Below are 24,337 nucleotides of genomic sequence, written 5' to 3'. Positions count from 1 at the left end.
GAAATTGGAGGAACGGCACCTCATATTTCGCTTGGGCAGCTTGCAGCCCAGTGGTATGAACATTGACTTCTCCAACTTTAGATAGTTCCTCTGTCCCTCTCTTCCCCTCCTCCTTCCCAGATCTCCCACTGTCTTCCTGTCTCCACCTATATCCTTCCTTTGTCCCGCCCTCCTGACATCAGTCTGAAGAAGGGTCTCGACCTGAAACGTCACCCATTCCTTCTCTCCTGAGATGCTGCCTGACCCGCTGAGTCACTCCAGCCTTTTGTGAATAAAAACCGCTTCCAAAGAGATGGACCTCACAATTTCCCACATTTCTTCTCAGCTTCTTCCTGAGTGGTTACCTCCCCTTTTTGAGATGATGGTTCCAGCCAAAACCCCTGGAAGCCGAAGGTATTCCTCGCAAATTTGTGGCCTCAATCCAGCGGATCCCCTCGCGCTGTGCCTTGAAAAGCCCGATTGAAAGTTTTGTTCGTGCGGAGGCTTAAACATTACAAAGGAGGCGATGAGCCATTTGTGATCAATCTCCAGGATCATTTTGCGAAATGGAAAATGGATGCAATTTAAGGTTACGCAATTAAGCATCTCAATGTCTACGACGATCAGCTTGCATTGAGAATAAAAAGGCACAAAGGATTATTTTTTTTCTTCCCTGGTTGGTAGCAGGTAAATGCTGCTCGAATCTGTTGCTTTTCAAAAACAATTTAATGGCAGCTATCTGGGCTGAGAACAAATATTGTGTTCCCTTATTACGGAGTGTAATACATTTAAACACATTAGTCAGGGTTCAGTTCCCAGTTCAGTCACCAGGACACTGCATCAGAACCAGAGAAAATTACAGATGAGAGGTATTCAGCACATGACAAATGTTATTAACCTGCTTTATGAACTTTGATTAGGTAGCTGGATGTTTTTTCCTTTTTTTCTTCCAAGGATGCACAAGTTTACATGTCCACAATAAAAATCAGACATGGAATTTCCCCAAGCCTGGTCCGTGGAACGTAGACAGACACAGAGTGCTGGAGTAACTCAGCGGGTCAGGCAGCATCTCTGGAGAACATGGATGGGTGACGTTTCACAGAGTGCTGGAGTAACTCAGCGGGTCAGGCAGCATCTCTGGAGAACATGGATGGGTGACGTTTCACAGAGTGCTGGAGTAACTCAGCGGGTCAGGCAGCATCTGTAGAGAGAAGGAATGGGTGACTTTTCGGGACGGGACCCTTCTTCAGACCTTCTTCATAGAGCGCAGAACAGTACAGCACAGCAGGGGGCCCTCTGGCCCACAATGTTTGCACTGAACATCATGCCAAGTTAAACTCATCTGCCTGTCGATGATCTATGTCCTTTTATTCCCTGGAATTCCATCAAAGCCTCTTTAGTTTAGTTTAGTTCATTCAGAGATACAGACAGGGCCCGCGCTGACCAGCGATCCCTGCACAATTTACAATTTTTACCGAAGCCAATTAACCTACGTCTGAAGAAGGGTCTCAACTGGAGCCGGGACTGGACTTAGAAAATGATGCCAAACATGATGAAGGAACTTTAGACGCTGGTTTATACCGAAGATAGACACAAATTGCTGGAGTATCTCAGCGGGACAGGCAGCATCGCTGGAGAGAGGGAGTGGGTGACGTTTCGGGTCGAGACCCTTCTGTAGACTGCGAGTGAGGGGAGAGGGAGATACAGAGATAAGGAAGTTTAAGGTGTGAAAACGAGACATGAAAGGGGGTGAAGTTCAAGGAAAATGCAGACTAGATCATTGCATTTATCTTTCACAAAATGCTGGAGTAACTCAGCGGGTCAGGCGGCATCTCGGGAGAGAAGGAATGATGACGTTTCGGGTCGAGACCCTTCTTCAGACTGATGTCAAGGGGGCGGGACAAAGGAAGGATATAGGTGGAGACAGGAAAATAGAGGGAGATCTGGGAAGGGGGAGGGGAAGAGAGGGACAGAGGAACTATCTAAAGTTGGAGAAGTCGATGTTCATACCACTGGGCTGCAATTTTTGAGGGCAGGAGAAATCACAGAGGGGGAGCATTTCCTACATTGCATTTACCTTGGTACATGTGATTAACAAAAAACCTTTGAACCATTGAATGCCAATCAGATATAACGTGATTGAGAAATTAGGGGAGATAGACACAAAAAGCTGGAGTAACTCAGCGGGTCAGGCAGCATCTCTGGAGAACATGGATGGGTGACGTTTCACAGAGTGCTGGAGTAACTCAGCGGGTCAGGCAGCATCTCTGGAGAACATGGAAGGGTGACTTTTCGGGTCGGGAGCCTTCTTCAGAAGCCTCGATGTTTGCAGACCGTTCGTGGCCAACTAATTTGACACAGTAGGACATACAGCAGGCAAAGCCATACTCATCTCTGTTTATCAACCACAAGCTGATAGCAATCTCAGCCCACTAAAGACATATCGGAAAAGACAGGTACACGATGTTATTGTCACAGATGAGCTATGATCTCAATGAATGGAGGGGAGAAATATATTACTTTTGCTCCTATATTAGAGTGTGTCACCTCAGCTTTAATGATTTCACCGTCAAGATGCAAATTTATATGTAAACTATCTTGCTATGATGGTTTGAGAACTGAGAAATGAGAACCTAATCAATCGAATTGGCAATCAGAACAACACAAAACTCCCAGTCACCCAGAGATTTGGTTCAGGATATAATTATTCCCCCCTGTATCTTATTTTGTTCACAGTGTTGGTGTGAAATGTCCCTATTAGTTTGAGGCCTGGTTCATCTTCCTTTGCTTAATCAAAACTGTCAGCACGTATATTTATCACTGGCAAATTGCTCTTGTCCTCACTGACAGATCTGTTAAGTATTCCAGCTATTTTTCATATAACTCAAACTGATCTTTCCAGGCACAACACCAATTTGGAAAAAGCAGCAGCAAAAAAAACAAAACATTGATATAAAATGTTGGCTGATACCAAAGGTAGACACGGAATGCTGGAGTAACTCAGCGAGTCAGGCGAAATCTCGGGAGAAAATGGATAGGTGATTTTTCGGGTCGGGTCTGAACAAGGGTCTCGACCCAAAACGTTACCTATCCAGTTTTCTCCAGAGATGCTACCTAACCTGCTGAGTTACTCCAGCATTTTGCGCCTAACATTTATATAAAGCGCCATATCGCAGCCTCTGTACATCTCAGAGAAGGTACAAACCAATGTGGTTTAGTTTAGGAAAGAACTGCAGATGCTGGTTTAAATCGAAGGTAGACACAAAATGCTGGAGTAACTCAGCGGGTCAGGCAGCATCTCTGGGGAGAAGGAACGGGGGACGTTTCGGGTCGAGACCCTTCTTCAGACTGATGTCAGGGGAGTGGGCGGGACAGAGTTAGGATGCAGTTGGTTGTGTAGGAAAATAGCTGCAGAAGCTGGTACAAATCAGTATAATGTGGATAAATGTGAGGTTATCCACTTTGGTGGCAAGAACAGGAAAGCAGACTATTATCTGAATGGTGGCCGATTAGGAAAAGGGGAGATGCAACGAGACCTGGGTGTCGTGGTACACCAGTCATTGAAAGTAGGCATGCAGGTGCAGCAGGCAGTGAAGAAAGCGAATGGTGTGTTAGCATTCATAGCAAGGGGATTTGAGTGTAGGAGCAGGGAGGTTCTACTGCGGTTGTACAGGGCATTGGTGAGACCACACCTGGAGTATTGTGTACAGTTTTGATCTCCTAATCTGAGGAAAGACATTCTTGCCATAGAGGAAGTACAGAGAAGGTTCACCAGATTGATTCCTGGGATGGCAGGACTTTCATATGAAGGAAGATTGGATAGACTCGGCTTGTACTCGCTGGAATTTAGAAGATTGAGGGGGGATCTTATAGAATTTTGCAGATGATACTAAGTTCATTAGCAAATTTGCAGATGATACTAAGTTGGGGGGTAGTGTGAATTGTGAGGAAGATGCAATAAGGCTGCAGGGTGACTTGGACAGGTTGTGTGAGTGGGCGGATACATGGCAGATGCAGTTTAATGTAGATAAGTGTGAGGTTATTCACTTTGGTAGTAAGAATAGAAAGGCAGATTATTATCTGAATGGTGTCAAGTTAGGAGGAGGGGGAGTTCAACGAGATCTGGGTGTCCTAGTGCATCAGTCAATGAAAGGAAGCATGCAGGTACAGCAGGCAGTGAAGAAAGCCAATGGAATGTTGGCCTTCATAACAAGAGGAGTTGAGTATAGGAGCAAAGAGGTCCTTCTACAGTTGTACCGGGCCCTGGTGAGACCGCACCTGGAGTACTGTGTGCAGTTTTGGTCTCCAAATTTGAGGAAGGATATTCTTGCTATGGAGGGCGTGCAGCGTAGGTTCACTAGGTTAATTCCTGGAATGGCGGGACTGTCGTATGTTGAAAGGCTGGAGCGATTGGGCTTGTATACACTGGAATTTAGAAGGATGAGGGGGGATCTTATTGAAACATATAAGATAATTAGGGGATTGGACACATTAGAGGCAGGAAACATGTTCCCAATGTTGGGGGAGTCCAGAACAAGGGGCCACAGTTTAAGAATAAGGGGTAGGCCATTTAGAACGGAGATGAGGAAGAACTTTTTCAGTCAGAGAGTGGTGAAGGTGTGGAATTCTCTGCCTCAGAAGGCAGTGGAGGCCAGTTCGTTGGATGCTTTCAAGAGAGAGCTGGATAGAGCTCTTAAGGATAGCGGAGTGAGGGGGTATGGGGAGAAGGCAGGAACGGGGTACTGATTGAGAGTGATCAGCCATGATCGCATTGAATGGCGGTGCTGGCTCGAAGGGCTGAATGGCCTACTCCTGCACCTATTGTCTATTGTCTATTGTCTATTGTCTATTGAAACTTACAAAATTCTTAAGGGGTTGGGCAGGCTAGATGCAGGAAGATTGTTCCCGATGTTGGGGAAGTCCAGAACAAGGGGTCACAGTTTAAGGATAAGGGGGAAGTCTTTTAGGACTGAGATGAGAGTTTTTTTTCACACAGAGAGTGGTGAATCTGTGGAATTCTCTGCCACAGAAGGTAGTTGAGGCCAGTTCATTGGCTATATTTAAGAGGGAGTTAGATGTGGCCCTTGTGGCTAAAAGGATCATGGGGTATGGAGAGAAGGCAGGTACAGGATACTGAGTTGGATGATCAGCCATGATCATATTGAATGGCGGTGCAGGCTCAAAGGGCCGAATGGCCTACTTCTGCACCTACTTTTTATGTTTCTATGTTTCTATGTAAATCGAAGGTATCACAAAATGCTGGAGTAACTCAGCGGGTTCCTTCTCTCCTGAGATGCAACCTGACCCGCTGAGTTACACCAGCATTTTGTGATGCCTCAGAATGTAGTCGGAGTCAGTAAGACAGGTGGGAGAACTGGGAAGGGGGAGGGAATGAAGTGAGAGGGAAAGCAAGGGCTATTTGAAGATAGAGAAGTCAATGTTCACACCGCTGGGGTGTAAACTACACAAGCGAAATATGAGGTGTTGTTCCTCCAATTTACGCTGGGCCTCACTCTGACAATGGAGGAGGCCCAGGACAGAAAGGTCAGATTGGGAATGGGAGGGGGAGTTTAGGTGCTGAGCCACCGGGAGATCAGGTAGGTTAATATAAGAAAATAACTGCAGATGCTGGTACAAATCGAAGGTATTTATTCACAAAATGCTGGAGTAACTCAGCAGGTCAGGCAGCATCTCGGGACTGAGCGGAGGTGTTCAGCGAAACGATCGCCGAGCCTGCGCTTGGTCTCGCCGATGTCTCACGTGGAACAGCGGATACAGTAGATGAGGTTGGAGGAGGTGCAAGTTTAGTTTAGAGATACAGGCCCTTTGGACCACCGAGTCCGCGCTGACCAAGTGCCGACCACGCACATTCGCTCCATCCTACACACACGAGGGACAATTTACAAATTATACCAAGCCAATTAACCTACAAACTTGTACGTCTTTGGAGTGTTGGAGGGAACCGGAGATCCTGGAGAAAAACCCACGCAGGTCACGGGGAGAACGTACAAACTCCGTGCAGACAGCGCCCATAGTCAGGATGGAACCCGGGTCTCTGGCGCTGCAAGGCAGCAACTCTACCGCTGCGCCACCCAAGGATAATGGAAAAAAGGAGAGGATAATGGAGAGGATAATTCAACCGGTCAGGTGGCATCCCGTGGGGGTGAGAAACTGAGTTTACACTCCATGTCAATGGGTTTTCATCAGTTCCATTGGGAGGTCTTTGGTTTGAAACGTTAATTCTGTTTCTCAAAGGAATCAGCTGGCCAAGCAGCACTCTACGGAAAGAGAGACTAGTCCATCTCTTGGGTCAGCAACTCTTCCTCAGAACTGGAGGAAGAGTGAGGGACTCGAGTTTTCAAAGTAGAGCTGTGGAAGCGGGGGTGGGGGGGAGTGCTGGAGTATCTCAGAGGGTCAGGCAGCATCCCTGGAGAATGTGGATAGGTGACATTTGGGGTTGGGTCCCTTCTTCAGACTACAGGGGAGGAGAGGTGTGTAAGGGAAAATACCTCGTGGGGAGAGGTGAAGATGGACGAGGTATTTATTCACAAAATGCTGGAGTAACTCAGCGGGACAGGCAGCTTCTCAGGAGAGAAGGAATGGGTGACGTTTCGGGTCGAGACCCTTCTTCAGACTGTATTATTGATAGACTGTTGGAGCCTGTGGTCGGGTTTGGTCCGAATTAGGAGGTCTGGAACCCCCCGAGGCAGAAGATGGAGGCGTAGGCAAGTTCCAAGAAGGCAGATGTGGCTGTGGTAGCGAGTCTGGGTCAGAACTTGGTCGTAGAGCAGGAGAAATCACAGAGGGGGAGCAGCGAGAGAGCATGTTGCTAAACTCTCGTCGAAGAGAGGAGGAGAACTTCTTCAAAGTGGACATACCTTGAGGAGAAATCGCAGTGAAGCAACAGGTAGTGAAGGAAAATAACTACAGATGCTGGTACAAATCGAAGGTATTTATTCACAAAATGCTGGAGTAACTCAGCAGGTCAGGCAGCATCTCAGGAGAGAAGGAATGGGTGATGGATGAGGTGATAAGGGGCACGCATGATCACCGTTTGCAAGCATTTTAAACGAACGGAGCAAGAGGACAGTGAGGTGACACCGTAGATCAGTCTTTTGCAAACCTGCATCTGCAGTTCCTAGTGTCTCCAAATGAGGTTCGCAATAGTGACATTTAAGAGACATATCGAAGGTATTTATTCACAAAATGCTGGAGTAACTCAGCAGGTCAGGCAGCATCTCAGGAGAGAAGGAATGGGTGACGTTTCGGGTCTGAAGAAGGGTCTCGACCCGAAACGTCACCCATTCCTTCTCTCCTGAGATGCTGCTTGACCTGCTGAGTTACTCCAGCATTTTGTGAGTAGAACAGCGGTAGGTTTTCTCCGGGTGCTCCGGTTTCCTCCCACATTCCAAAGACGTACAGGTTTGTAGGTTACTTGGGCAACTCAGGAAACGGCTCGATTGTAATCATGTGTTGTCTTTCTGCTGACTGGTTAGCACGCAACAAAAAGCTTTTCACTGTACCTCGGTACACGTGACAAGAAACTAAACTGAACTTCAGACTGGAGACTTAAGACTTCAATCAGAAGGAGGGCCTTGACCTGAAACGTCACCTGTTCCTTTTCTCCAGAGATGCTGCCCGACCCGCTGAGTTTCTCCAGCATTTTGTGTCTGTCTTCAGTGTAAACCAGTATCTGCAGTTCCTTTCTGCACGATCGCCTTAAAAATGGACTTATAGTTACGCTGGCTGCAGAAGCAAGTTGGCCATCGTAATGCAATGATTCAGGGCTGGACGCCCCGCTGTTGGAAAGATGCTATTAAGCTGAAAGGGTGCAGAGAAGATTTAGAAGATGCTGCCAGGAATCAAGTTGCCTGGGTGATCGGGAGAGATTGGGCAGGATAGGAGAAAGAACAGTTGACAGTCAGTCCGTTCAGGGGAACAGCAGAGCCTCAAAGGTTGCATTGGAACCTGAGGGGCAACATGCCCACCAGAGGGTGGTAGGGATATGGAACAAAATGCCATGAGGAAATAATTGAGGCAGGAACAATAACAACATTTTCTGTGTAAGAAACCCCCTCAAATCTCATTTAAAACTCATTCTTCTAACTCTAAACCAGGGGTTGCCAACTTTTTTCGTCCCGTTTACCCCTTTTGCAACTTTTCCAAAGTAAATTTACCCCCACCCTGTTTGGTTCAGTAATTTGAATTGACACTTCTACCATAATAAAGCAACCGACAAAGGGGAAATTTAACATTATTATTTTAAGTTCAAATGACAATAATGGACAATAGACAATAGACAATAGGTGCAGGAGGAGGCCATTCGGACCTTCGAGCCAGCACCGCCATTCAATGTGATCATGGCTGATCATTCTCAATCAGTACCCCGTTCCTGCCTTCTCCCCATACCCCCTGACTTCGCTATCTTTAAGAGCTCTATCTAGCTCTCTCTTGAATGCATTCAGAGAATTGGCCTTCACTGCCTTCTGAGGCAGAGAATTCCACAGATTCACAACTCTCTGACTGAAAATGTTTTTCCTCATCTCAGTTCTAAATGGCCTACCCCTTATTCTTAAACTGTGGCCCCTGGTTCTGGACTCCCCCAACATTGGGAACATGTTTCCTGCCTCTAACGTGTCCAACCCCTTAATAATCTTATACGTTTTGATAAGATCTCCTCTCATCCTAAATTCCAGTGTATACAAGCCTAGTCGCTCCAGTCTTTTAACGTATGACAGTCCCGCCATTCCGGGAATTAACCTAGTAAACCTTCGCTGCACGCCCTCAATAGCAAGAATATCCTTCCTCAAATTTGGAGACCAAAACTGCACACAGTACTCCAGGTGCGGTCTCACTAGGGCTCTGTACAATAATAGCACATATCAATGTTAATTCACTTATTTGTGAACAACTAATGATGAACAGATACCGACATACCAGAACCAGACACAGTCAATATGTACAAATCCATAAACTTACCCCAGGTTGGGAACCTTTGCTTTAAACCGATGCCATCTTGTTTTAGATTTAGAGATACAGCGCAGAAACAGGCCCAGCAGTCTCAGCAGATACATAGTAGAGTTCCCATAATAGAGTTGCTTTAATTGTGTTAGGGAGTCAAACAGGAGTACAGGGGAGTAAAGGGGAGTTGCATACCAAAGAGGCCTCCATTGTGTGATAAGATTTTAGATTTAGATTTAGAGATACAGCGCGGAAACAGGCCCTTTGGCCCACCGGGTCCGCGCCGCCCAGCGATCCCCGCACATTAACACTATCCTACACCCGCTAGGCACAATTTTTACATTTGCCCAGCCAATTAACCTACATACCTGTACGTCTTTGGAGTGTGGGAGGAAACGGAAGATCTCGGAGAAAACCCACGCAGGTCACGGGGAGAACGTACAAACTCCGTACAGACGGCACCCGTAGTCGGGATGGAACCCGGGTCTCCGGCGCTGCATTCGCTGTAAGGCAGCAACTCTACCGCTGCGCCACCGTGCCGCCCTTTTTGGATACACTTGCCATGCTAAAACGATTCTGGACGCCCTGCCTTTGCCTCTCAGATTAATATACCTCGATCTGGTCGCCTTGTAAGGGTTAATACTGTAGAAGACATTTTGTGCTAACTCTGGCAGACATTTTAAGCTGAATTTGCTCTTTAAGCTGCAAAGTTTTCTTGGGAAGTAGTCCTTCACAGTTCTAGACACCTGCAGATACGAAGTTGCCCCAGGGTTTAGAAGTTGTTCTCATGGTTTATTGAGGACTGGATGTTCCAATGCTCTGGGCGGCACGGTGGCGCAGCGGTAGAGTTGCTGCCTCACAGCGAATGCAGCGCCTGAGACTCAGGTTCGATCCCAACTACGGGCGCCGTCTGTATGGAGTTTGTACGTTCTCCCCGTGACCTGCGTAGGTTTTCTCCAAGGTCTTCGGTTTCCTCCGTAGGTTAATTGACTGGGTAAAATGTAAAAATTGTCCCTAGTGTGTGTAGGATAGTGTTAATGTGCGGGGATCGCTGGGCGGCGCGGACCCGGTGGGCCAAAGGGCCTGTTTCCGCGCTGTATCTCTAAATCTAAATCTAAAATCTTATCACACAATGGTGGCCTCTTTGGTATGCAACTCCCCTTTACTCCCCTGTACTCCTGTTTGACTCCCTAACACAATTAAAGCAACTCTATTATGGGAACTCTACTATGTATCTGCTGAGACTGCTTTCTGCTGTGTAACCATGGAAAATTACTGCATGTGCTTTGTGCTGCTTTGAGCTGTATAAATATTGCCTGTATTCGGGGTACTCTTTGAGAGGACAGAAGCAGGGGCTTGAGTGAACAACAGTGCACTCAGGTCTCTGTGTCTTCTCCCACCGGTGTTAAAGTAAAAAGTTTTAACTGAGTCTTGTGTCCTTTGAATTATTTCATAGATAAGTCCAGGCGACTTTCACAACCCCATCAAGATTCTTTGCCCCAAAGATCGCGCGGCACAGTGGCGCAGCGATAGAGTAGCTGCCTTACACTGCGGGTCCGATCCTGACTACGGGTGCTGTCTGTATGGAGTTTGTACCTTCTCCCCGTGACCACGTGGGTTTTCTCCGGGCGCTCCGGTTTCCTCTCACACTCCAAAGATGTACAGATTTGTAGGTTAATTGGCTTCTGTAAATTGTAAATTGTCCCGAGTGTGTGTAGGATAGTGCTAGTCGGTCGGTGCATACTCGGTGGGCCAAAGGGCCTGTCTCCACGCTGTAAATATAACCAGCAACCTGTCTTGTTCCCAAGAGTAAATATCACCATGAACTTTTTCTGGATGGTCCATCGTGAAGCAGTGGCCATGAAAGCACACCAACACCTGTACTCCGTTAGAAGGCTCAGGTCGTTCGGCACGTCCCCTACAACTCTCACCGACTTCTACAGATGCGCCATATAAAGCGTTTTATCGAGATACATCACAGCCTGGTTTTGGAACAGCTCCATCCAAGACCGCAAGAAATTGCAGAGAATTGTGGACGCAGCCCAGACCATCACACCAACCAACCTCCCTTCCATTGACTCCATCTACACCTCACGCTGCCTCGGCAAGGCCAGCAGCCCAGACCATCACACAAACCAACCTCCCTTCCATTGACTCCATCTACACCTCACGCTGCCTCGGCAAGGCCAGCAGCATAATCAAGGACCAGTCTCACCCCGGTCACTCCCTCTTCTCCCCTCTCCCATCAGGCAAGAGGCACAGAAATGTGAAAACGCACACCTCCAGATTCAGGGACAGTTTCTTCCCAGCTGTTATCAGGCAACTGAACCATCCTGTCAACAACTAGAGAATGGTCCTGACCTACCATCTACCTCATTGAATACCCTCAAACTATCTGTAATGGGACTATATTGCACTAAACGTTATCCCTGTTATCCTGTATCTACACTGTGGATGCCCAGAACGTTAGGGGTGCCAACTATCTCACTCCCAAAAACGGGACAACGTGACATCACCGTGCCAGCGGCCACGTGCTCCCGCTCCACCAATGGCGGCCGCCCGGGCCTGGAGGCGGGTTGCTGTGCAGCCTCCGTTAGGCGGTGCCCGGGCCTCCGTGCCTACACTGTCCGGAGCTAAAATGTCGGAAACCTAGAGTGTCGCGACCTAAACTGTCAGGGCCTACAGTGGCCGTCCGGGCCTACAGTGTCCGTCCGGGCCCACAGTGGTCCTCGGGCCTAATGCGGGACAAGAGCAGTCCCGTATGGGACAAACCAATTTAGCCCAAAATACAGGATTTTCCGGCTAATACGGGACAGTTGGCAACCCTAGCGATCATACTCATGTACGATTTTTCTGCTGACTGGTTAGCACACAACATAAAAGCTTTTCACTGCTACTCGGTGCATGTGACAATAAACTAAACTCAGTCTGAAGTCTAAAGTCATTGAGGCATTTGCTATTTGGTAGAAGGCTTGGATTTACGCCTCTTGTAAATTCCATCTCCCCCCCCACCCCCTCAGCTTGGCCCTCTGACTGTAGAGCAGTCTCTTCCAAAATATTTTCAATCTGAAAAATAATGAACTTACTGTGATTTTGAGCTGCTCATTATTTTTCATAGACCGCAGTGACCAATCTCGGCCTGCGCTTCGCAACGCAGGGTACAAGTGCGCCAGGAATACATTGTGACATCTGCTTGCTTTGCTGTGCAAGTTTCATTTTAGCTCCTTGCGTGAGATTGAACAATTCCACTTTCTTTCCCCCCTCTCTCTTTTCCAGTGAACGCACAATTGCCCGCCAACCACTGTGCTCCCTGAAGATTAACGCTGGCAAGATTTGCAGAACTGCTTGGAGCTGCATCGGAACATGAAGGTGAGCTGAGAGGCATGAAGGTGTGGTGCCCGGTGGAAGGGGAGTTGGGCCGTGCCAAGACGGTGACGTTGCGATGATTTGACGGGACGGGGAATGGAGACTACAACGAAAACCTCAAACTGGACTTGCTGGAATATCTGGCTCATCAGGGGGAATAAACTGTGGTGCAGAGGGGAGGTGTACGGCTAAGTTTAGTTTAGAGATACAGCGCGGAAACAGGCCCTTCAGCCCACCGGGTCCGCGCCGACCAGCGATCCCCACGCACTAACACCATCCTACACACACTGGGGACAATTTTTACATTTACCAAGCCAATTAACCTGCAAACCTGTACATCTTTGGAGTGTGGGAGGAAACCGAAGATCTCGGAGAAAACCCACGCAGGTCACGGGGAGAACGTGCAAACTCCGTGCAGACAGCACCCGTGGTCAGGATGGAACCCGGATCTGAGTTGCTAGGCAGCAACTCTACCGCTGCGCCACCGCGACCGCCCATTACACAGAGAATGGTGGGGGGCTGGAAGATATTGCCTGGGTTGGTGGTGGAGGTAGATACGATTGTGGCATTTGAGATGTGCACAGCGCTAGAGTTGCTGCCTTACAGCACAGCACCACTAACTCGGGTTCGACCATGCCTACGGGTGCTGTCTGTACGTTCCTCCTTGTGACCGCGTGGGTTTTCTACAGGTGTGTAGGAATGAACTGCAGACGCCGATTTAAATCGAAGGTAGACACAAAATGCTTGTGTAACTCAAGCGGTCAGGCAGCATCTCCGGAGAGCAGGAATGGGTGACGTTTCGGGTGGAGACCCGAAAGTCTCGACCTGAAACGACACCCATTCCTTCTCTCCAGAGATGCTGCCTGACCCGCTGAGTTTTTCCATGGGTACTCCGGTTTCCTCCCACATTCTAAAGCCGTGCAGGTCTGTGGGTTAATTGGCTTTGGCAAAATTATAAATTGTCCCCCGTGTGTGTAGGATAGTATTAACGTGTGGGGATCGCTGGGCAGCGGGAACCTGGTGGACCGAAGGGCCTGTTTCCGTGCTGTATCTCTAAACTAAACTAAACTGAATGAAACAGTCAGCATTTGGAGTATTGCGTGCAGTCTGGTCGCTGCGTTGCAGGGAGGATGTGGAGGCTTTGGACAGGATGCAGAGGAGGGTCACCAGAAAGATGCCGGCATCGCAGAGCATTAGCTACAAGGAGAGGTTGGACTGTTTTCTCTGGAAGCCCAGAGGTTGCAGGGAGACCAGATAGAAGTACAGATGCTCCTCGACATACAATGGGGCCACATTACGATCAAACCATCGTAAATCGAAAATATCGTAAGTCGAAAATGCATTTAATACGCCTAACCAACCCAACATCATAGCCACCTAACCCACCGAACATCACAGCCACCTAACCTACCCAACATCATAGCCACCTAACCTACCCAACATCATAGCCACCTAACCCACCCAACATCATAGCCACCTAACCTACCCAACATCATAGCCTAGCCTAACCTACCCAACATCACAGCCACCTAACCTACCCAACATCATAGCCTAGCCTAACCTACCCAACATCACAGCCACCTAACCTACCCAACATCATAGCCTAGCCTAACCTACCCAACATCACAGCCACCTAACCTACCCAACATCATAGCCTAGCCTAACCTACCCAACATCATAGCCACCTAACCTACCCAACATCATAGCCTAGCCTAACCTACCCAACATCACAGCCACCTAACCTACCCAACATCATAGCCACCTAACCTACCCAACATCATAGCCACCTAACCTACCCAACATCATAGCCACCTAACCTACCCAACATCATAGCCACCTAACCTACCCAACATCATAGCCTAGCCTAGCCTACCCAACATCATAGCCTAGCCTAACCTACCCAACATCATAGCCTAGCCTAACCTACCCAACATCATAGCCTAGCCTAACCTACCCAACATCATAGCCACCTAACCTACCCAACATGGTATGTAGGTTAATTGGCTGGGTAAAATGTTTAAATTAAAAAAAAAAAAAATTGTCCCTAGTGGGTGTAGGATAGTGTTAATGTACGGGGATCACTGGACGGCACGGACTTGGTGGGCCGAAAAGGCCTGTTTCCGGCTGTATATATATGATATGATATGATAACATCATAGCCACCTAACCTACCCAACATCATAGCCTAGCCTAACCTACCCAACATCATAGCCACCTAACCTACCCAACATCATAGCCTAGCCTAACCTACCCAACATCATAGCCACCTAACCTACCCAACATCATAGCCTAGCCTAACCTACCCAACATCATAGCCACCTAACCTACCCAACATCATAGCCTAGCCTAACCTACCCAACATCACAGCCACCTAACCTACCCAACATCATAGCCTAGCCTAACCTACCCAACATCATAGCCACCTAACCTACCCAACATCATAGACACCTAACCTACCAACATCATAACCACCTAAAATACCCAACATCAGAGCCGAACATCATAGTCTAGATTTAGTTTGGTTTAGTTTAGTTTGGAGATACAGTGTGGAAACAGGCCCTTTCGGCCCATTGGGTCCGCGCCCACCAGCGATCCCCGCACATTAACACTATCCTGTACCCACTAGGGACAATTTTTACATTTATACCAAAATCGTAAAAGGACTAGACAAGCCAGATGCAGGAAAAATGTTCCCAATGTTGGGGGAGTCCAGAACCAGGGGACACAGTCTAAGAATAAAGGGGAGGCCATTTAAAACTGAGATGAGAAGAAACTTTTTCACCCAGAGAGTTTCAAATTTGTGGAATTCTCTGCCACAGAAGGCAGTGGAGGCCAATTCACCGGATGAATTTAAAAGAGAGTTAGATAGAGCTCTAGGGGCTAGTGGAATCAAGGGATATGGGGAGTGTGGGAGGAAACCGAAGATCTCGGAGAAAACCCACGCAGGTCACGGGGAGAGCTTCAGGTTTCTGGGCACTCACATTTCGGAGGACCTAACATGGTCCAATAACACTGCTGTGCTGGTCAAGAAGGCACAGCAACGACTGTTCTACCTGAGAACACTGAAGAAGTCTGGTCTACCCCAACAGCTGCTGACGACCTTCTACCGCTGCACCATAGAGAGCATCCTAACACATGGCAAACTCCGTGCAGACAGCCCCATAGTCGGGATGGAACCCGGGTCTCCGGCACTGCAAGCGCTGAAAGGCAGCAACTCTACCGTGACCGCACTGGGCGGGATGAGTTTAGAGGGCTGATGACTAAATGCAGGCAAATGGAACGAGGCCAGTGTGCAAACTTGGTCGGTGTGGACAGGAGGGCCTGTTTCCCTGCTGTGTAGCTCGATGCCTCTCCTGGTGTGTTTATCATTACTGTAAGTAAGCAGTTTACTCTGTGAACTCTGTGTGAACGAGGCATCTTATTGCACCCTGGTGTACAGGGGAATAAACTAATCCAATCTAATTTAATCCCATCAACCTGAAAAGATAACTGCTTTCCTCTCCACACACACTGACATTTGCAGCGTTTTTTCTTTTGTCGTTACGTAGTAACACAGTGCAAGTCATTTTGTGGATTCTGAGTCCCGACCCAAAACTTTGTCCGACCATTTCCCTCCACAGACACTGTCTGACCCATTGATGTCCTCCAGCAGCTCGTTTCTTTGCTCCAGATCCCAGCATCTAGGTTGTCTCCAGTCTATTCAGCGGTGGCTAATAACGTCATGCCAACCTGTATTTCCCCGGCACAGTGCGCTGAATGAAAGGACTGGTACATAGTGCACACTCATCTGTCATTTACAGCAGTGCAGACACCATTTGTGATGAACTGAGGGAATTACCCAATGTGCACTAACATGACTGGAAGCCTTCGAAATTAGCTGAGGAATAAGGATCTTAATCTTCTCAACCAGTCTATCGTGCGGGACCTCATTAAGTGCCTCACTAGACAAACAACTTCTACTGCCCTGCTTTCAACAATCTCCTTTGTCACCTCCTCACAACACTCCATCAAATAAATGAGGTGGAGTTACACACACATATACACTCTCACACACACACACACACACACACACACACACACACACACACACACACACACACTCTCAAACACACTCACACACACATACACACACACACACAAACATACACACTCACACACACACACACACACATACACACTCTCAAACACACTCACACAAACATACACACTCACTCACACACACACACATACACACTCTCAAACACACTCTCACACAAACATACACACACTCTCTCACACACACACACACATTTATAAACTCACACACAAACACCCACCCACACACACATTTATAAACTCACACACACATGCACAAACACCCACCCACACACACATTTATACACTCTCACACACACTCAAACACAATCACACTCACCCACATACACAAACTCACTCACACAAACACACTCACACACATACTCACGCACTCACAAGCATTCACACACCCACATTCACACACGCTCTCACACACAAACACACCCACACAAACAGTCACACACATTCACACACACACACACACATTCACATACACATTCGCACACTCACAAACATTCACACTCACACACAAACACACACACACAAACATTCACACTCATACACTCACAACATTCACACACACACACAAACACACACTCACAAACATTCACACACACACTCACCCACAAAGCTCTGCTAACTATCCTAAATCAGTCCTTGCCTTTCCAAATTAAATAAATCCTATCCCTCTGGATTTTCTCCAAAAATGTACCTGCTGCTGATTCAAGGCTCATCGACCTGCAGTTACATGGCTTCCATGGTCGAGAGATTCAAGTTCCTTGCCATAAATATCACTAATGATCAGATCTGGACCAACAGTGTGTAGGAGTGTAACAGTGTGAAGTGTGTAGGAAGGAATTGCAGATGCTGGTTTAAATCGAAGATAGTCACTAAATGCTGGAGTACCTCAGCGGGTCAGGCAGCATCTCTGGATAGAAGGACTGGGTGACGTTTCGGGTTGAGACCCTTCTTCAGACCGACGTCACTCCCTGGTCAACTCGTCTCTTCCCACCCAAACCACCTCCTCCCCAGGTACATTCCCCTGCAACGCTAAGGGCGGCACGGTGGCGCAGCGGTAGAGTTGCTGCCTTACAGCGAATGCAGCGCCGGAGACTCGGGTTCAATCCTGACTACGGGCGCCGTCTGTACGGAGTTTGTACATTCTCCCCGTGACCTGCGCGGGTTTTCTCCGAGATCTCCGGTTTCCTCCCACACTCCAAAGACGTACAGGTATGTAGGTTAATTAGCTGGGTAAATGTAAAAATTGTCCCTAGTGGGGTGTAGGATAGTGTTAGTGTGCGGGGATCGCTGGGCGGCGCGGACTCGGTGGGCCAAACGGCCTGTTTCTGCGCTGTATCTCTAAATCTAAAATCAATCGCAGGAGATGCGACACCTGTCCCTTTACCTCCCCACTCGACTCCGTCCAAGGACCCAAACAGTCTTTCCAGGTGAGGCAGAGGTTCACTTGCACCTCCCCCAACCTCATCTACAGTATCCGCTGTTCCAGGTGTGGACACCTATACATCGGCGAGACCAAGCGCAGGCTCGGCGATCGTTTCGCTGAACACCTCCCCTCAGTTCGCCTAGACCTACTTGATCTCTCGGTTGCTGGACATTTAAAGTCCCCCTCCCATTCCCAATCTGACCTTTCTGTCCTGGGCCTCCTCCATTGTCAGAGTGAGGCCCAGCGCAAATTGGAGGAACAGCACCTCATATTTCGCTTGGGCAGCTTACACCCCGGCGGTATGAACATTGACCTCTGACTTCAAGTAACCCTTGCTTTCCCTCTCTCTCCATCCCCTCCCACTTCCCAGTTCTCCCACCAGTCTTATTACTGTCTCCGACTACATTCTATCTCTGTCCCGCCCCCTCCCCTGACATCACTGAAGAAGGGTCTCGACCCGAAACGTCACCCATTCCTTCTCTCCAGACTACATTTGATCTCTGTTTGCTTTGTTGTTACCTTCTCCCAGCTAACAATGATCTATTCTACATTTTCCTTGATCTCCATTCCCTATGCCCTGTTTTCACACCGTCACACTTCTTTATCTATCTATCTCACTCCCCCCTGACTCTCAGACTGAAGAAGGGTCTCGACACGAAACGTCACCCATTCCTTCTCTCCAGAGATGCTGCCTGTCCCGCTGAGTTACTCCAGCGTTTTGTGTCACACCACTTTGAAACATAGACATAGAAACGTAGAAAATAGGTGCAGGAGGAGGCCATTCGGCCCTTTGAGCCAGCACCGCCATTCATTGTGATCAAGGCTGATCACCCACAATCAGGAACCTGTGCCTGCCTTCTCCCCATATCCCTGGATTCCACTAGCCCCTAGAGCTCTATCTGACATTCCACTAGCCCCTAGAGCTCTACCTAACATTTCACTTGCCCCTAGAGCTCTATCTAACATTTCACTAGCCCCGAGAGCTCTATCTAACTAAGTGACTGCCAAGAAGGAACACTAGTACCTCTACATCCTTTGAAGATCGAGGAAATTTGGCACGTCTCCACAGACTCTTACAAACTTCTACAGATGCACCACAGTGGGAGAGTCTAGAACCAGAGGGCACAGCCTCAGAATAAGAGCGCGTTCCATCAGAATGGAGATGAAGAGGAATTTCTTTAGCCCAAGGGTGGTGAATCTGTGAAATGCATTGCCACAGACAGTTGTGGAGGCCAAGTCAGTGGGTATTTTTAAAGTGGAGATTGATAAGCTCTTGATTAGTAAGGGTGTCAAAGATAATGTGTAGAAGGCAAGAGTATTGATTTGAGAGGTAAGAATAGATCAGCCTTGAACGAATGGCAGGGCAGACTCGATGGGCCGAATGACCTAATTCTGCTCCTATATCTTATGATCCATGATCGTATGATTATCGAAAGCATACGATTGGGTTGCCCTGCCCAAGACCCCAAGAAATTGCAGAGAGTTGTGGATGTAGCCCGACTACCCCCCCCCATTGACTTCACACTGCGTCGGGAAAGCAGCCAACGTAATCAAAGTCCTTTCTCACCCCGGTCATTCCTTCTTCTCTCCTCACCTATCAGGCAAAAGACACAGAGCCTTGAAAGCGCGCACCACCAGACTCAGGAACAGCTTCTTCCCCTCTGTTATCAGGCTTCTGAACGGCCCTTCCATAAGCTGGGGCTCTGTCCGATTCACCTCTACCCCATTGTGCGGACACTGGACTTTGTCTCTGGTGCGCTGCAATGCTGAGAACTACATTCTGCACTCTGTAACTTCCCCATCTGCTCTGCCTATTGTACCTGAGTTTGACTTGAATGTGCGTATAATAAAACTTAAACCCAAACCTTATCCCCGCCACCCTTCTTGAATAAAGAAACAACGTTATGCACAGTGAGAATGAAGGAGAGACGGGGAAGAGAAAGGGCGCTGAATTGTTTGGCATGCGACAAAGGTCCAGAGGAGAGAGGCAGATGCCCCTGCTCTCACTTTCCTGCCTATCTCTGACTTTGAAGAGGTGTGATCTCACTGACACCATCAACACCAGTCCTATTCTTCGCAGTCTGGAGAAGGGCCTCGACCCGAAATGAAAAATAAATAAATAATAATAATAATAAACAAATAAATAAATAAATAAATGGATGAATAAATAGATAAATAGATAGATAGAAGAAGGGTCTGAAGAAGGGTCTCGGCCTGAAACGTCACCCATTCCTTCTCTCCCGAGATGCTGCCTGACCTGCTGAGTTACTCCAGCATTTTGTGAATAAATACCTTCGATTTGTACCAGCATCTGCAGTTATGATAGATAGATAGATAGATAGATAGATAGACAGACAGATAGATAGATAGATAGATAGATAGATAGATAGAGAGAAAGATAGATAGATAGATAGATAGATAGAGAGATAGATAGATAGACAATAGGTGCAGGAGGAGGCCATTCAGCCCTTCGAGCCAGCACCGCCATTCAATGCGATCATGGCTGATCACTCTCAATCAGTACCCCGTTCCTGCCTTCTCCCCATACCCCCTCACTCCGCTATCCTTAAGAGCTCTATACAGCTCTCTCTTGAAAGCATCCAACGAACTGGCCTCCACTGCCTTCTGAGGCAGAGAATTCCACACCTTCACCACCCTCTGATAGATAGATTAGATAGATAGATAGATAGATAGATAGATAGACAGACAGACAGACAGACAGACAGACAGACAGACAGACAGACAGACAGACAGACAGACAGACAGACAGACAGACAGACAGACAGACAGACAGACAGATAGATAGATAGATAGATAGATAGATAGATAGATAGATAGATAGATAGATAGATAGATAGATAGATAGATAAAAGGACTGGACAAGCTAGATGCAGCAAAGATGTTCCCAATGTTGGGGGAGTCTAGAATCAGGGGCCACACAGTCTAAGAATAATGGGGAGGCCATTTAAAACCGAGGTGAGAAGAAACTTTTCCACCCAGAGAGTTGTGAATTTGTGGAATTCTCTGCCACAGAGGGCAGTGGAGGCCGATTCACTGGATGAATTTAAAAGAGAGTTAGATGGAGCTCTAGGGGCTAGTGGAATCAAGGGATATGGGGAGAAGGCAGGCACGGGTTACTGATTGTGGATGATCAGCCATGTTCACACTGAATGGCGGTGCTGGCTCGAAGGGCCGAATGGCCTTCCTCCTGCGCCTATTTTCCATGTTTCTATGCTTCTACGTCATCCATTCCTTCTCTCCAGAGATGCCGCCTGTCCCGCTGAGTTACTCCAGCACTCTGTGAAACGTCACCCATCCATGTTCTCCAGAGATGCTGCCTGACCCGCTGAGTTACTCCAGCACTCTGTGAAACGTCACCCATCCATGTTCTCCAGAGATGCTGCCTGACCCGCTGAGTTACTCCAGCATTTTGTGTCCATCTTCGCCAATGCTTTGGGCACTAAACTAGGCATTGAGTGGCGTGGAACAAAAACACGATGCTGCCCAACAATGATGGCCATGAATCACAATTCCCAGCGCGATAACACGATGGGACAAAGGAACCTGGCAAATAATAATTCCCTCTTCTAAATCCAATGACAACAATGACAAAAGATAGACAAAAGACACACAGCTAACAATGACTGGTTTGCCTTATCATCGTTATTTGTTTGCATATCATTCATTCACTTGTTCCTCATCTCTCTACGTCACTGTCTACGTATATCTCTTGTTTCCCTTTCCCCTGACTCTCAGCCTGAAGAAGAAGGGTCTCGACCCCAAACGTCGCCCGTTCTCCTTTTGCTCTGGTGTTTTATTTCATTCTTCACATGTGTAAATGATAATGTTTTATTCTGAATAGACAATAGACGCCATTCGGCCTTCGAGCCAGCACCACCATTCAATGTGATCATGGCTGATCATTCTCAATCAGTACCCTGTTCCTGCCTTCTCCCCATACCCCCTGACTCCGCTATCCTTAAGAGCTCTATCTAGCTCTCTCTTGAATGCATTCAGAGAATTGGCCTCCGCTGCCTTCTGAGGCAGAGAATTCCACAGATTCACAACTCTCTGACTGAAATTTTTTTCCTCATCTCCGTTCTAAATGGCCTACCCCTTATTCTTAAACTGTGGCCCCTCATTCTGGACTCCCCCAACATTGGGAACATGTTTCCTGCCTCTAACATGTCCAACCCCTTAATAATCTTATACGTTTCGATAAGATCTCCTCTCATCCTTCTAAATTCCAGTGTATACAAGCCTAGTCGCTCCAGTCTTTCAACATATGACGGTCCCGCCATTCCGGGAATTAACCTAGTAAACCTACGCTGCACGCCCTCAATAGCAAGAATATCCTTCGTCAAATTTGGAGACCAAAACTGCACACAGTACTCCAGGCGCGGTCTGAATTGTTTACTGTATGTCGTGTTGTTACTTGCGAGCAAAGCACCAAGGCAAATTCTTTGTATGCACACATACTTGGCTAATGAAATTTATTCAATCATTCCATTCAATTCATCCCTTTTCTCCAGAGACGCTGCCCGTCCCGCTGAGTTACTCCAGCATTTTGTGCCTATCTTCGGTTTAAACCAGCACCTGCATCAAAGATAATAGAACGGAGCAAGATAGACCACTCCGTTGAAATCGCCTATACTGAAGCAAAGGAGCCATTTTAGTAGGCAAAACCCGCCGTTCACTCTGCCTCTCGCAGTGTAATCAGTGTTGTGGGGGAACAGTACGTGTGATGATACCATTAAAATGCAGAATATATCTCATCTATCAACTCACAGATTGTTGTTATTTTTCTTTTTAAATGCTTCTGCAAGTTTCTGCCAACTAAAATGGCGCCGTGACGTGCTACGGTCTTTAGGGTCGAGTGGTCTATCTTGCTCTTGCTCTATTATCTTTGATCTGCAGTTCCTTCTGACACAAAACAATGACAAAGGTCATTGTCATCCTGCCAAGGTCACGCAGCCAGGGTCTGAAGGCCATCAGGAAAGATCTCCTCTGGCAATCCACGTTTAGATTTTAGATTTAGAGATACAGCGCAGAAATAGGCCCTTCGGCCCACCGGGTCCGCTCCGCCCAGCGATCCCTGCACATTAACACTATCGTACACCCACTAGGGACAATAAAAATAAAAAAACATTTGCCCAGCCAATTAACCTACAAACCTGTACGTCTTTGGAGAGTGGGAGGAAACCAAAGATCTCGGAGAAAACCCACGCAGGTCACGGGGAGAAAGTCCAAACTCCGTACAGACGGCGCCCGTAGTCAGGATCGAACCTGAGTCTCCAGCGCTGCATTCGCTGTAAGGCAGCAACTCTACCGCTGCGCCACCGTTCTCTCACCTCCGCAAGAAATCGCCCTTAAACTCACCGTTATTCCGGCCGCGACTCTTGGACGAATCACTGATATGAGACGGGTCTGATTCGAGTTCCAACTCTTGGTCTTGGGACCTGCCGCCAGGCTTGTTCTTATTTGAAGCTGCTTCCTCCTCCTCGTCCTCTTCCACCTCAAATGCTTGGCTCCCCTTCATGTTAAATAAACTACTGGGGGGCTCGGGGCGTTTCGGTGGCAATATCTGAATGGGAAGGTAGATGAGAGAAACATTTTACTAAGAAGCCTTTTCTATTGGAATAGAGATAGCCGCTAATAGTTTCCTTCTCAGACATCCAAATTATAATTGTATAAGAAAATAACTGCAGATGCTGGTACAAATCGAAGGTATTTATTCACAAAATGCTGGAGTAACTCAGCAGGTCAGGCAGCATCTCAGGAGAGAAGGAATGGGTGACGTTTCGGGTCGAGACCCTTCTTCTGAAGAAGGGTCTCGTCCCGAAACGTCACCCATTCCCCCTCTCCAAGATGCTGCCTGACCTGTTGAGTTACTCCAGCATTTTGTGATACCAGCATTTTGTGTCTACCTCCGATTTAAACCAGCATCTGAAGAAGGGTCTCGACCTGAAACGTCACCCATTCCTTCTCTCCTGAGATGCTGCCTGACCTGCTGAGTTACTCCAGCATTTTGTGAATAAATACCTGGGAGATGTTTCGGGTCAGGACCCTTCTTCAGTTCCAAGATTTAACAAAGGACTCTAGAAAGTTTAGTTTAGTTTAGAGATAAAGCATGGAGACATGCCTTTCACCCACCGCGTCCATGTTGACCATCAATTACCTGTTTGATATGATCCCACTTTCTCATCCACTCTCTACACAATGGGGGCAAAGCTGAGATAAATTCACGGTTTCAATGAATAACTAAAGTTGTTTGTATGGAGCTAAGCTTATTTCAATCTATAGAAGCAACAATGAAAAATATATTGTTTTCAGGATAGAATGAAAAAAATTAGAAGTCATTCTGAAGAAAGGTTCTGACCTGAAATGTCACCTACCCACCTTCAAATTATAATTGTGGTCTATTTAGTTTAGTTTAGTTTGGAAATACAGCATGGCAAGAGGCCCTTCGGCCCACTGAGTCCATGCTGAACATCGATCACCCAGTCCCGTTTA

At 47.6% G+C, this 24,337-nt stretch overlaps 1 protein-coding gene across 1 annotated transcript in view; it reads right to left on the bottom strand.

The window, feature by feature from the left end:
- slc4a1ap (solute carrier family 4 member 1 adaptor protein) overlaps nucleotides 1-24,337 on the bottom strand; it is a 209,883-nt gene that overhangs the window by 54,711 nt on the left and 130,835 nt on the right. Inside the window, exon 11 of the mRNA XM_078399941.1 lies at nucleotides 23,204-23,408. Coding sequence (XP_078256067.1) covers nucleotides 23,204-23,408 — 205 coding nt within the window. The remainder of the gene's footprint in view (nucleotides 1-23,203; nucleotides 23,409-24,337) is intronic.

Source organism: Rhinoraja longicauda, chromosome 5, assembly GCF_053455715.1.
Source record: "Rhinoraja longicauda isolate Sanriku21f chromosome 5, sRhiLon1.1, whole genome shotgun sequence".
NCBI lineage: Eukaryota > Metazoa > Chordata > Chondrichthyes > Rajiformes > Arhynchobatidae > Rhinoraja > Rhinoraja longicauda.
The sequence above is the reverse complement of the archived record's forward strand: the minus strand, read 5'-3'. Positions and strand labels throughout refer to the sequence as shown.